The following is a 13654-nucleotide window of genomic DNA, read 5'->3' on the forward strand; positions in this document are numbered from 1 at the left end:
GTTATTTATTTGACTTTTTTCTTGTTTCTTGAGGTAAGCCTGTATTGCTATGAACCTTCCCTTTAGCACTGCTTTTACAGTGTCCCATAGGTTTGGGGTTGTTGTGTTTTCATTTTCATTAGTTTCTATGCATATTTTAAATTCTTTTTTGATTTCTTCTGTGATTTGTTGGTTATTCAGAAGCGTGTTGTTTAGCCTCCATATGTTGGAATTTTTAATAGTTTTTTTTGCTGTAGTTGACATCTAATCTTACTGCAATGTGATCAGAAAAGATGCTTGGAATGATTTCAATTTTTTGAATTTGCCAAGGCTAGATTTATGGCCCAGGATGTGATCTATGCTGGAGAAGGTTCCATGTGCACTTGAGAAAAAGGTGAAATTCATTGTTTTGGGGTGAAATATCCTATAGATATCAATTAGGTTTAACTGGTCCATTGTATCATTTAAAGTTTGTGTTTCCTTGCTAATTTTCTGTTTAGTTGATCTATCCATAAGTGTGAGTGGGGTATTAAAGTCTCCCACTATTATTGTGTTATTGTTAATTTCCCCTTTCATACTTGTTAGCATTTGCCTTACATATCGCAGTGCTCCTATGTTGGGTGCGTATATATTTATAATTGTTATATCTTCTTCTTGGAGTGATCCTTTGATCATTATCCTTCTTTGTCTCTTTTCACAGCCTTTATTTCAAAGTCTATTTTATCTGATATGAGTATCGGTCCTGCTTTCTTTTGGTCTCCATTTGCATGAAATATCTTTTTCCAGCCCTTCACTTTCAGTCTGTATGTGTCCCTTGTTTTGAGGTGGATCTCTTGTAGACAGCATATATAGGGGTCTTGTTTTTGTTTCCATTCAGCCAGTCTTTGTCTTTTGGTTGGGGCATTCAACCCATTTACATTTAAGGTAATTATTGATAAGTATGATCCCATTGCCATTTACTTTGTTGTTTTGGGTTCAAGTTTATACACCTTTTCTGTGTTTCCTGTCTAGAGAAGATCCTTTAGCATTTGTGGAAGAGCTGGTTTGGTGGTGCTGAATTCTCTCAGTTTTTGCTTGTCTGTAAAGCTTTTGATTTCTCCTTCATGTTTGAATGAGATCCTTGCTGGGTACAAGGTACATTTTTCTGCGTGGTACATTTTTCTCTTTCTTCACTATAAGTATGTCCTGCCATTCCCTTCTGGCCTGAAGAGTTTCTATTGAAAGATCAGCTGTTATCCTTATGGGAATCCCCCTGTGTGTTATTTGTTGTTTTTCCCTTGCTGCTTTTAATATTTGTTCTTGTGTTTGATCTTTGTTAATTTGATTAATATGTGTCTTGGGGTGTTTTGCCTTGGGTTTATCCTGTTTGGGACTCTCTGGGTTTCTTGGACTTGGGTTACTATTTCCTTCCCCATTTTAGGAAAGTTTTCAACTATTATCTCCTCAAGTATTTTCTCATGGCCTTTCTTTTTGTCTTCTTCTTCTGGGACTCCTGTGATGCAAATGTTGGGGCATTTGACATTGCCCCAGGGGTCTCTGAGGTTGTCCTAGTTTCTTTTAATTCTTTTTCCTTTTTTTCCTCTCTGCTTCATTTATTTCCACCATTCTATCTTCTACCTCATTTATCCTATCTTCTGCCTCAGTTATTCTACCACTGGTTCCCTTCAGAGTGTTTTTTATCTCATTTATTGCATTATTCATTATTGAGTGACTCTTTTTTATTTCTTCTCGGTCCTTGTTAAACATTTCTTGCATCTTCCCAATACTTATCTCCAGGCTATTTATCTGTAACTCCATTTTGTTTTCAAGATTTTGGATCATTTTTACTATCATTATTCTGAATTCTTTTTCAGGTAGACTCCCTATCTCCTCCTCTTTTGTTTGGTTTGGTGGGCATTTATCATGTTCCCTTACCTGCTGAGTATTTCTCTGCCTTTTCATCTTGTTTAGACTGCTGTGTTTGGGGTGGCCTTTCTGTATTCTGGCAGTTTGTGGTTCCTCTTTATTGTGGAGGTTCCTCCCTGTGAGTGGGGTTGGACGAGTATCTTGTCAAGGTTTCCTGGTTAGGGGAGCTTGTGTCAGTGTTCTGGTGGGTGGAGCTGGATTTCTTCTCTCTGGAGTGCAATGAAGTGTCTGGTAGTCTGTTTTGAGATGTCTATGGGTTTGTTGTGACTTTGGGCAGCCTGTATATTAAAGCTCAGGGCTATGTTCCTGCGTTGCTGGAGAATTTGCATGGTATGTCTTGCTCTGGAACTTGTTGGATCTTGGGTGGAGCTTGGTTTCAGTGCAGGTATGGAGGCTTTTGGATGAGCTCTTATCAGTTAATGTTCCCTGGAGTCAGGAGTTCTCTGGTGTTCTCAGGTTTTAGACTTAAGCCTTCTGCCTCTGGTTTTCAGTCTTATTCTTACAGTAGCCTCAAGACTTCTCCATCCATGCAGTACCGATCATAAAACATCTAGGTTAATGGAGAAAAGATTCTCCACAATGAGGGACACCCAGAAAGGTTCGCTGAGTTACATAGAGAAGAGAATAGGGAGGAGGAGATAGAGGTGAATCAAAGGAGAAGAGGGGGACTCAAAAGGGGAGAGAGCATCTAGCCAGTAATCAAATCCCCATGTGCTCTCCACATCCTGAAACACCCAGAGAGGTTCACGGAGTTACATAGAGAAGAGAAGAGGGAGGAAGGAGATAGAGGTGACCAGGAGGTGGGGGGGTGGTCAAAAGGAGAGAGACAGATCCAGCCAGAAATCAGTTCCCTAAGTGTTCTCCACAGCCTGGAATACCCAAAGAGATTCGCAGAGTTGGGTAGAGAAGAGAAGGGGGAGGGAGGAGATAGAGGTGACCTAGGGGAGAAAAAGGAGAGTCAAAAATGGAAGAGGGCAGTCAAGCCAGTAATCACACTCCTAAGTAAAAATAGGTACTGAAGATTGGATTCTTAAAGGTACAAAATTGATAACAAATACCAAAAAGCGAAGATTAAAAATCCAGAGTAGAGGTTAAACTCTCAAAAATACAATATTAACAAAACAAAATCACAAAAATTAAAAAAAAATATATATGAAGTTTGCTTTAAAAATAGGGTCTTTTTTTTTTGTAAGGTAATAGTAGGTTATAAAAATGAAAATTAAAGGGGTAATAGAGGACTTAAAAATAAAAACCAATTTTTTAATAAAAAAATGATAATAGTAAAGATATATCGAGGAATTTCTCTGGAGCTGTTGCAGGCATTGTGGGGTCAGTTCAGTTTCAGATAGTTCCTTGTTCCAGCTTATACTTCTCAGGATCTATAGGCCCCTTCCAATGTAGTTGGTGCTAACTACAGGGTTTTAATCTGTTGCACCTGTCACTTCCAAAGTGGTTCCCTCTGTTTATTTTGGCTTCTTCGGTTTGCAGGTCTCTTCAGTGTCTAATTTCTGCCCTGACACAAGGGGGCGGAGGTGGTCACTTACTTAGGCTCACTTGTTCAGTTGTGCTGTGGGGAGGGAGGAACACTGCAAACAAATATCACTGGCATGTATGGGGAGTGCTCGCAGTGTCTCAGCCACACTGGGTTTGCCCCGCTCATGGCGTGTGTTCTTTCCCAGTCTACACTGCTCAGGCTCCAGTTTTCTCTGCAGGGGAACTGTCTAAAGCAGGCCCTGTGTTGCATGCACTTTCCAGGCCTAAGCCGCTCAGGTTCAGGTTCTCGGGTACTCCACAAAGGCGCAGACTTGGTTGGGCCTGTGTTTTGTGCCCTTCCCAGGTCCGAGCAGCTCAGGTGACCAGGTGCTTGGCAAATGCACTCTCCTTAGGTGCGGTGCATCTTATCACCTCCCCCGTCCCAGCCACTTGGTTTCCTGGGTGCGCCGCCTCAGGTGTGCCGTGTGTCTCTTCTGGGGAGCTGATCTCTGGCTGCAACCCTCCCGGCGGATGTCATCCATCCAGGATCCCAGTAGGACTTGGTTGGCAACTGGGATCCTACTCACAGTTTGATGGAGGATGCCGTCTCTGAGGCTGAGTTTGCCCATTTCCGGCTCTGGCTGCCACCCGTCTGCCTCCCTGCCTCCAGCGGGGGATGGGCCAGTCTGCAGCCAGCTAGCTCTTTTCTGGCATTTGCTCAGTCCTTTCTTCTGTGAGCAGGCCCAGCAGTGCCTTAGGTTGGGGCTTTTCACGGGAAAGTTCTCTCTCTCTCTTTTTTTTCCTCTCTCTCTCTGGCTATCCCACAGTTTGGGTTGCTATCTCACGTTAGCTCCCTCAGATTGCCCTCAGGGCATTCAGTCCTGGTCCTTACCCTAAGCAATGTGGCCTGCGCCTCCCTGTTCAGCCCCAGCTTGCTGGTGGCGGATGCGAGCATCTGGGCTACTTCTCCACTGGGAATTGCTGTTAGGCTTGTAATCTGTGGGTTTTATTTATTTATTTATCTTCCCTCCCAGTTATGTTGCCCTCTGAGATTCCAAAACTCCCCACAAACCCGCCGGTGAGGGTTTCCTGGTGTTTGGAAACTTCTCCTCTTTTATGACTCCCTCCCCGGGCCGAGTCTCTGTCCCTCACTCTTCTGTCTCTCTTTTTATCTTCTGTATTTTGTCCTACCTCCTTTCGAAGACAATGGTCTGCCTTTCTGGGTGTCTGGTGTCCTCTGCCAGCATTCAGAAGTTGTTTTGTGGAATTTGCTCAGCGTTCAAATGTTCTTTCAATGAATTTGTGGGGGAGAAAGTGGTCTCCCCATCCTATTCCTCTGCCATCTTAGGACCGCCCCCTGTATATCTTCTAAATGGGCATTTTATAGGCATTGGGCCAAAGCACTTTAAACCCACAATCCTTAACTCAAGCATAACTGCCTGAGTGCAGGAAGATCCATGGAGCATGCTTTTTTAAGGGTGTAGTGGGTGGGGTGTGGATTTGAGCCCCCTTATATTTGAATAACACTTTTAGGGACCTTGCTACTTAATGTGTGGGGGTGGAGTGGATAGGCACCAGATCTACAGCACCTAGGAGCTTGTAAGAAATGGGAATACTCCACTGCAGACCCACTGAACCATAATCTGCAGTCAAAACAAGATGCCCAGTGGTTTGTAAGCAGTGCCCAGAACCCCCAAACCTGCACTTTCTGGTGCCCACACACAGGTCATGGTATCCTTTTCTTTTTCCTTCTCATTTCTAGAATGTCCTCTTTGGAGAATAACATCCTCTCAGCCCATGCTTCCCCTATCTTATCACTCCCACACCTGCTCCCCAGACCCAAATGAATTTCCCAACACCCAACAACCTGATTTTTATCAAGAACCCACTTCTGCTCTCCACCTGACATCATCCAAGGGCTTCCTGCTGCCAAATGACCAGGGGGAAGTCAAGGCATTGTAATAGCTCCTAAGGCTGTGCCTTTATTCTGCTCTCCTGTGCCTGAGCCTCCCAGGCTTCACTCATTGTGCACTGAAATCCCACTCAAATCCAGTCAGCCTCCCCTTACCATTGGAATCCCTTCTGTTCTTGAGAGGGGATTCTTCATCCATGTTTCCACTCATGGAAAGCTGCCTTCCTCCAACCTAGCCATCAGCTTTTCCACTGACATTCGTGATGGATTGAAAGGATGAAAGGGAGTCATGCCAAATGTTCGGGGGACTCACGGGCAGGGTTTACTCTGTAGAGGGAATTGCATGCAGTTACTCCCAACCCACTTGGCAGCCCCCTGCTCATACTTCATTTGGCCCCACCCATGCATTGAGAGGCTCAGCCAGCAGCAGATGCCCAGAGGCAACTGGACTTCCAAACCAGACCCAGACTGGCCAGCCAGCTGGCCCCTAAAAGCCATTTGGTCCCTCAGTTCCAAACTGTGCCAGGGCGAAGGGCTCTAAAAAATAGTGAACTGGGCATTTAGAAGCGCGTTACAGGTTTAGGCTCTGTGGGCCAGGGGTTAGCACAGCCAATGGTCAAGGGTACAATCTGGGGTCAGCCAGGTGAGGACCCCTTCAGATTCCTCTGGAGTGGTCATCACCCAGAGCAGATTTCTTTAATCAGAGGAGACTGGCAGGGGGAGAAACAAGATGGCTTTCTGGCCGAAGTGAGTCCGAGGACCGAGTTTGGAGCTTCCGTTCTTCTTGAGACCAACGAACCAATTCTTCTCTGCATGCTTCTTGGATGTATAGGTGTTGTAATGGTTTTCCTCCAACCTTTCCAGGAACAAACATTCCTCACTGGGTGTCTGCTAAAAAAAATAATAAAACCAGAGAGAGTAGAATAATTAGTGAGTGGTTTTAGATGGGGTTCCTCTGTTTACTAGTTGTGTGACCTTGGGCAAGTTAGTGAGGCTCTCTGTGCTTCACTTTTTGTGTTCAGTGAAACAAATACTGGGAAAATAACAGAACCTGTGTCTGAGGATAGAAATGAGGGTTTCAGTGAGCCTTCAGTGTACATCTGCTGTTATGTAAGCTCTTCTTGCATCTGTTGTGCTCAGGACCCTACACTCTCCCATGGAGAAATCTTAAATGACTTTAAGTACCTCAAGGGCAGGACTGGATCTTTTGTCTCTGTGGAGACCTGGCACCTAGGTTTGACCGTAAAAAACATCCATAATATGTGAAACCAGATTGTGATGCTGTGGGACGTTCTTAAGTGTGATCCTGAAGAGTAAATGAAAACCTGCCAATTTTACTTTATACCCTGGTGATTTTCACTAACAACATCAGGATTTTGCTTTAGTACTATTATGAACACGCTGCTGCTGCTTAGTCGCCTCAGTCGTGTCTGACTCTGAGCAACCCCATAGACAGCAGCCCACCAGGCTCCCCCGTCCCTGGGATTCTCCAGGCAAGAACACTGGAGTGGGTTGCCATTTCCTTCTTCAATGCATGAAAGTGAAAAGTGAAAGTGAAGTCGCTCAGTCATGTCTGACTCTTTGCGACCCCATGGACTGTACCCTACCAGGCTCCTCCGTCCATGGGATTTTCCAGGCAAGAGTACTGGAGTGGGTTGCCATTTCCTTTTCCATTATGAACATGAGTGCACAAAATATGTCCTAAGCACAAAACATGTCCTGGAACATAAAGGATTTTTTTTGTTTTAATGAAAATAACTTTATTTTTTGCTACTTATCAAAAGAATGGTACTTGTAAAAGATCACAGCTTCACTTTAAAAACAGAAAAAAATCACCACAAAGCATATCCATTCAGATATAGGCATCTGTTAACAGTTGATGAACTTCCTTCCATACATCTTTATATATGAGCATACAGAGACATAGATAAGGCCATATGGATATAGACTTAGGATGTTATCAAAATGGCATGTTATCTCTGCTGTTTTAAAAATGGGTGACAAACCTATGAAAACATATTTAATCCCACTATCAAGAAGATGCAAATTAAAAAATGATTTAACTTACGTTGGTTATAATAATCTTAAAAAGATTTACAAGGCTTAGTATTGGGGAGAGTGTGGGAAATAGGCACTTTTACACACTGTTGGTGAGATACATTGTTGGAAATTTTTTGAGGGGACATTTGCATATGCTGAAGCTGAAACTCCAATACTTTTAACCACCTGATGTGAAGAACTGACTCATTAAAAAAGACCCTGATGCTGGGAAAGATAGAAGGCAGGAGGAGAAGGGGATGACAGAGGATGAGATGATTGGATGGCATCACCGACTCGATGGACATGAGTTTGAGCAAGCTCTGGGAGTTGGTAATAGATAGGGAGGCCTGGCGTGCTGCAGTCCATGGGGTCACAAAGAGTTGGACATGACTGAGTGACTGAATTAAACTTGAATATGCATCAAAATTTAAAGTACGCATTACCCTTGACTCAGTGATTTCCCTTCTAGGAATTGGCATTTCTGAGGTAGTTGAGCCAGTGTAAAACTGTATTTTCAAAAGATGTTCTTTGAAATATTGGCTATAATGATAACCTTGGAAACAACGTAAATACCCGTAGAAAGGTGATTGGTTAAGTGGAGAGCAGTATATCCACATGAAGGTATCCAATGCAACTGTCTATTAATTAGATAGATAGTTAAAACATTTTAAATTGTGCAATTACATTGAAAATATCTACCAACAATTACTTTTCTTTTTTTACTAAAATGCATGTTAGAATGGGAGGAATTCCAGTTCTTGGCACTTTCTATTTGTCAGGATTTTAGAATACATTTATTATGTTTGGACATAAGACAGGAGTTTTAAAATACATGTGCTCTGTATTGACTTAGCTCCAATTCCAAGTCATGTGATGTCTATATTATCTCTTCACTCAACAGTGGTTGGCAAGTCCCTTTCTGGTGGTTTCCAATCCTATTGTTTATTCTCTATTGGTGAGAATGTTTGTCTGTATAGACTGTCAGTCCTGCTGAGGAAAGAGATGGAATCTTGTCAGCCTTGTGTCTCCTCCCCAACACAGAGAATTTGCACATAAGAGGTGCTCACCAAGTAGGTGATGAATGTACTTTCATTCTTGAGTTCATTTAAAGTATTCAGTAAAGTTATCTCTGATTACTAAGGAACAACGTAACAGGATTATACAGTGAAAGTGACAAATAGATTCAAGAGATTAGATCTGCTAGACAGAATGCCAGAACTATGGATGGAAGTTCCTAACATTGTACATGAGGTGGTGATAAAAACCGTTCCCAAGAAAAAGAAATGCAAAAAGGCAAAATGGTTGTCTGAGGAGGCCTTACAGATAGCTGAGAAAGAAGAGAAGTGAAAGGCAATGAGAAGAGGAAAGATATACCCATCTGAATGCAGAGTTCCAAAGACTAGCAAAGAGAGATAAGAGAGCCTATCTAAGTGATCAATGCAAAGAAATAGAGGAAAACAATAGAATGGGAAAGACTAGAGATCTCTTCAAGAAAATGAGAGATACCAAGGGAACATTTCGTGCAAAGATGGGTACAATAAAGAACAGAAATGGTATGGACCTAACAGAAGCAAAGATATTAAGAAGAGGTGGCAAGAATACACAGAAGAACTATACAAAAAAGATTTTCATGACCCAGATAACCACAATGGTATGATCACTCACCTAGAGCCAGGCATTTTTAAGTGTGAAGTCAAGTGGGCCTTAGGAAGCATCACTACAAACAAAGCTAGTGGAGGTGATGGAATTCCAGCTGAGCTATTTCAAATCCTAAAAGATGATGCTGTGAAAGTGCTGCACTCAATGTGTCAGAAAATTTGGAAAACTCAGCAGTTGCCATAGGACTGGAAGAGGTCAGTTTTCATGCCAATCCCAAAGAAGGGCAATGCTAAAGAATGTTCAAACTACCTCATAGTTAACACTCATTTCACTTGCTAGCAAAGTAATGCTCAAAATCCTCCAAGTGAGGCTTCAACAGTACGTGAACCAAGAAATTCCAGATGTACAAAGTTGAATTTAGAAAAGGCAAAGGAACCAGAGATCAAATTGCCAACATCCATTGGATCATAGAAAAAGCAAGAGAATTACAGAAAAAACATCTACTTCTGCTTCATTGACTATGCTAAAGTGGACTGTGTGGATCACAACAAACTGTGGAAAATTCTTAAAGCGATAGGAGTACCAGACCACCTTACCTGCTTCCTGAGAAATCTGTATGCAGGTCAAGGAGCAACAGTTAGAACCGGACATAGAACAAAGGACTGGTTCAAAATTAGGAAAGGAGTACATCAAGGCTGTATATTGTCACCCTGCTTATTTTACTTGTAAGGAAGTACTTCATGTGCAGTTTGGGCTGGATGAAGCACAAGCTGGAATCAAGATTTCTGGGAAAAATATCAATAACCTCAGATACGCAGATGACACCACACTTATGGAAGAAAGCGAAAAACTAAAGATCCTCTTGATGAAGGTGGAAGAAGAGAGTGAAAAAGCTGGCTTAAAACTCGACATTCATAAAACTAAGATCATGGCATCTGGTCCCACCACTTCATGACAAATAGATGGAGAAACAGTGGAAACAGTGACTGACATTATTTTCTTGGGCTCCAAAATCACTGTGGATGGTGATTGCAGCCATGAAATTAAAAGATGCTTGCTCCTTGGAAGAAAAGCTATAACAAACCTAGACAGCGTATTAAGAAGCAAAGATATTACCTTGCCAACAGTCCATCAAGTCAAAGCTATGGTTTTTCCAGTAGTCATGTGCAGATGTGAGAGTTAGACCATAAAGAGAGTGCTGAGTGCCTAAGAATTGGTGCTTTTTAACTGTAGTGCTGGAGAAGATTCTTGAGAGTCCCTTGAACCATAAGGAGATCCAGTCAATCCTAACGGAAATCAACCCTGAATATTCACTAAAAAGACTGATGCTAAAGCTGAAGCTCCAATACTTTGGCCACCTGATACAAAGAACCTACTCATTGGAAAATACCTTGATGCTGGGAACGATTGAGAGCAAGAGGAGAAGAGGGCCACAGAGGACGAGATGGTTGGATGGCATCTCTGACTTAATGGACATGAGTTTGAGCAAACTCCGGGAGATGGTGAAGGACAGGAAAGCCCAGCATGCTGCAGTCCATGGGGTTGCAAAGAGTTGGACACGACTGAGTGACTGAACGCAACAACAACAGTGTAACAGGAAGTATTCTGCTCCTTATTCATCTGTAGTCTAGTGCAGTGACAGCTGGGTGAGAAACTTTAGACCATTTTGGAACAAGATAAGATATAGATATAATATTTGATTAGGTGACTCTGCTGCCTCTGGAGGAACTTACCCAGACATTACTGTCTGATGCACATCGTCAGGGTGGGAGGAGGTTTGCAGTGTTGGACTCAGGTGGGTTATCCACTCTCCTGCAGGGAGGACTCACCCTATGACAGCCCTCCGTGGGTGTCAGGCCTGTGTGCTGTGATGAAGCTGAGGATGGCCACGTCCCCCACCTGATGTGTCTATTACACAAGAGCAGTTGACACACACAGAATTGCTGAGTCACAGGCTGAGTCAGAGGCCAAATTGGTGATGCTCTATCTGTGCTTCAACCAGGATTTGTCAGCACTTACTGTGCACTTTGTGCAATGCCACAGGCCTGAGGATTAACAGTTGATTCATGCCTGTTGTTCTAGTTAATTTTTTATATTTAGCATGAAAAAGAATGAAGTGAAAGTGTTAGTCGCTCAGTCATGTCTGACTCTTTGCGGACCCCAAGTCATGCTTTCCCTCAACTATGTAGGTGACAGATACCCACTGTAGAAAATTTGGAAAATACAAAAAAGCATTCACATATAAAGTCATCCATTCACCATTCCCAAAGATAAATATATTAATGTTTTAGAGCCTTTCAAACTTTTTTTAAAAAATAAACATGTACTTTCCCCATATAAGAATTTGTATCTGGATAAATGAATACCTACTATTGGCTAAGAGCATGGAGCAGAGCTCTGAGATATTTTAGAACTTCTCTTCATCAATGAAGGCAGATGCAAATTCATATTCTTAGGAATATGAAAATGGTGATATATTAAGATCACCCTTTGCATATTTCAGGTGAATCAGTGACATCCACGACTATGGTTAGAGAAACGGGTGTTTCAGTCCTAGAGGAAATGGAATTTAGGGGCATTCTCCATCAAAGTTTTATACACGTAAGAGAAGGTTATAATAAGCAGCAGGATTGACTTGAAGAAAAGCCATAAAACTGTAACATATAACATGATAATGAAGGTAAGGAATTTGTAAACCAGTTGCCTTATAGCTGCAATTGCTACTTGTGTGTGGATTCTGTGTGTTGTCTCTCTGACTCTCCTGACCTATAAGTATGTGGTAATTACTGTTCATTACTGTCCTTGCTTCAGATAAGGCTCAGAGTAGGTGAGTAGCTTGCCAAACTGGCAGAGATATGGGATTAAGTTACAAGTCTGAGACTGATTGATGGTCTATTGATTTCATTACAGATTGGAAGATCTGCCTTTAAAAAAAAAATCTACTCTCACTTCCAGTCACTGCCTAGCTCCAAACTCTTTCAAGTTGTCCAAATCAATCTGTATTTGAGCAAACAGCCTACAGGAGTCAGCTGTTCCTCTTATGGTCTCATCTACTGAGCCCTAGTGGGCAGCATGAAAAAGATGAACTGTGTTCAGATCCCAAGCCCTGGCTGAAATTCCAACTTCAAGAAAAAGTTTCCCATGCCCATTGCCACTTGGCAATTTGATTTAAGTTAAAGGGATCCCCAGACTGAAATTCCCCTGCTGGCTGCCTTTTGGTAGATATCTTCATAAAAGGGAAGAAGGGGGTTTGGTAAAGCCTTAATGTTCAGTTGTTAGGCTACAGAGAAGGGATTATTGAAATCCAGAAATAATTCCAAAACGTACAGCCATTGGCTGCATGAAAAAGAATGAAGTGAAAGTGTTAGTGTTATCGTTTACCAGAGATACGAATAGGGACAAAACCAGATTGCCCCTGTTTCCTTCCTTTCTCACAAAGATCAATGTGTACTGAGTTAGACATGTATAAAGCCTTAAGTAAAAGAGGAAAGGGGCAGGAGATGGAGCAGGATTTTAGCCACTGAATAAGCTCTTGGACCGTGCTTCTCCAGGGCAGGGATTCATTACTCTCCCCACTCCCACCCCCCACCCTCCTCTCGCCCCTGTACCCAACTGCACTTAGACACAGGAGGCATTTGCTACCTGTTTGTTGAATTAACTTATTAAACTTTTTATCCTTTTAGGTGACCCTTCCAGAATAAAAGGACTGTTTTAAAAGTTTTATGCATGACGTATCAACTGCAAGAATCTGGGTTCTGCAGTTTTTATAAAAAGCATAAGAGACATACCTATATAACCCATGGCACATGGTCAGGAAGCATTTTTGGAATGAATGAATGAATGAGTGAAGTGGGATTGGGTATTCTGGAGCGAGTGACTGGATGAGTTACTAAAATTTCAATCAATGTTTTCTCTTTGTCTATGTGATAATATGTTCGAGTATTTTGAGAGAATACCGCAAGAAACTCTTTTATGTTTGTGCCTAAAATAAGGCAGTGTGGAGGGTGGGAATCCTGCTGGAAAAAATAACAAACAGAGACTAATTGATGCTTTATAGTTTGCATCACTCCATGTAACAAGATTTCTGGAAACCTCAAACCTTGGCTGAGTCTGGAAGCATGTCAGCCTCATACTTACTGAGCCGTACAAAAGCCCGTCGGTGTCCATGGCCAAGAACTGGCCAGTCTCCGTACTCTTAATATACACCTCCCCTATGCTTTCCGCACTGAGCTGCAGCTGAACTGAAATAAAAATAACACGAGCAAAAGTAAATAAACACTAAGCTTTTGCCGATAGAGTCTGGCAGCCAGGACAGTTAGCCACGGAAAATTCTGCTCATTCATCTCACAGAGCCCTCAAGGATGAGCCTCATCTTAATCAAAACATAGAAATACAGTTCCTTTTTCTTTGCCCTCCAAAGAAAGCCGTCTGTTGGGAGTCATGTTCTTGAGGGAAGGAGAAGTGGTGGCAGGCTCGCCCACCCGTCTCTGCCTCGTTTGTTACAAAGTGACCCCACATGCACTTTACAGGGCAGGGTCAGGGGAGGAAGCTCATTCACTTCCCTGGATCCAGCATCCCAGTGAGCGATCTTGGGGTACCACAGAGTCGGCAGCTGGCCAGCCTGAGGCTGCTCAGCTTCAGTTCTCAACCTGCTTTGGCAGGAGTACATTTTATGGCCTGGGCCTTTTTTCATGGGTGCTTTTCATGGACAGATTGTTATTTTTCAAAATCTAATAGTGTTATTTT

At 42.5% G+C, this 13654-nt stretch overlaps 1 protein-coding gene across 6 annotated transcripts in view; it reads right to left on the bottom strand.

The window, feature by feature from the left end:
* Window positions 1-5313: 5313 nt before the first annotated feature.
* The window catches only part of FGF1 (fibroblast growth factor 1), an 86650-nt gene continuing 78309 nt past the window's right edge, over window positions 5314-13654 (bottom strand). For 3 of the 6 annotated variants that reach the window (XM_081504780.1, XM_081504781.1, XM_081504782.1), the window contains 2 exons: window positions 13046-13149; window positions 5314-6160 (listed from right to left, as the gene is read on the bottom strand). In XM_081504780.1, the coding sequence (XP_081360906.1) occupies window positions 5966-6160; window positions 13046-13149 (299 nt within the window). In that variant the 3' untranslated portion in view covers window positions 5314-5965. The remainder of the gene's footprint in view (window positions 6161-13045; window positions 13150-13654) is intronic. The other 3 variants (XM_081504783.1, XM_081504784.1, XM_081504785.1) reach the window with 2 other exon arrangements.

This window comes from Giraffa tippelskirchi, chromosome 6 (genome assembly GCF_054371585.1).
Source record: "Giraffa tippelskirchi isolate mGirTip1 chromosome 6, T2T-mGirTip1v1.2.pri, whole genome shotgun sequence".
NCBI lineage: Eukaryota > Metazoa > Chordata > Mammalia > Artiodactyla > Giraffidae > Giraffa > Giraffa tippelskirchi.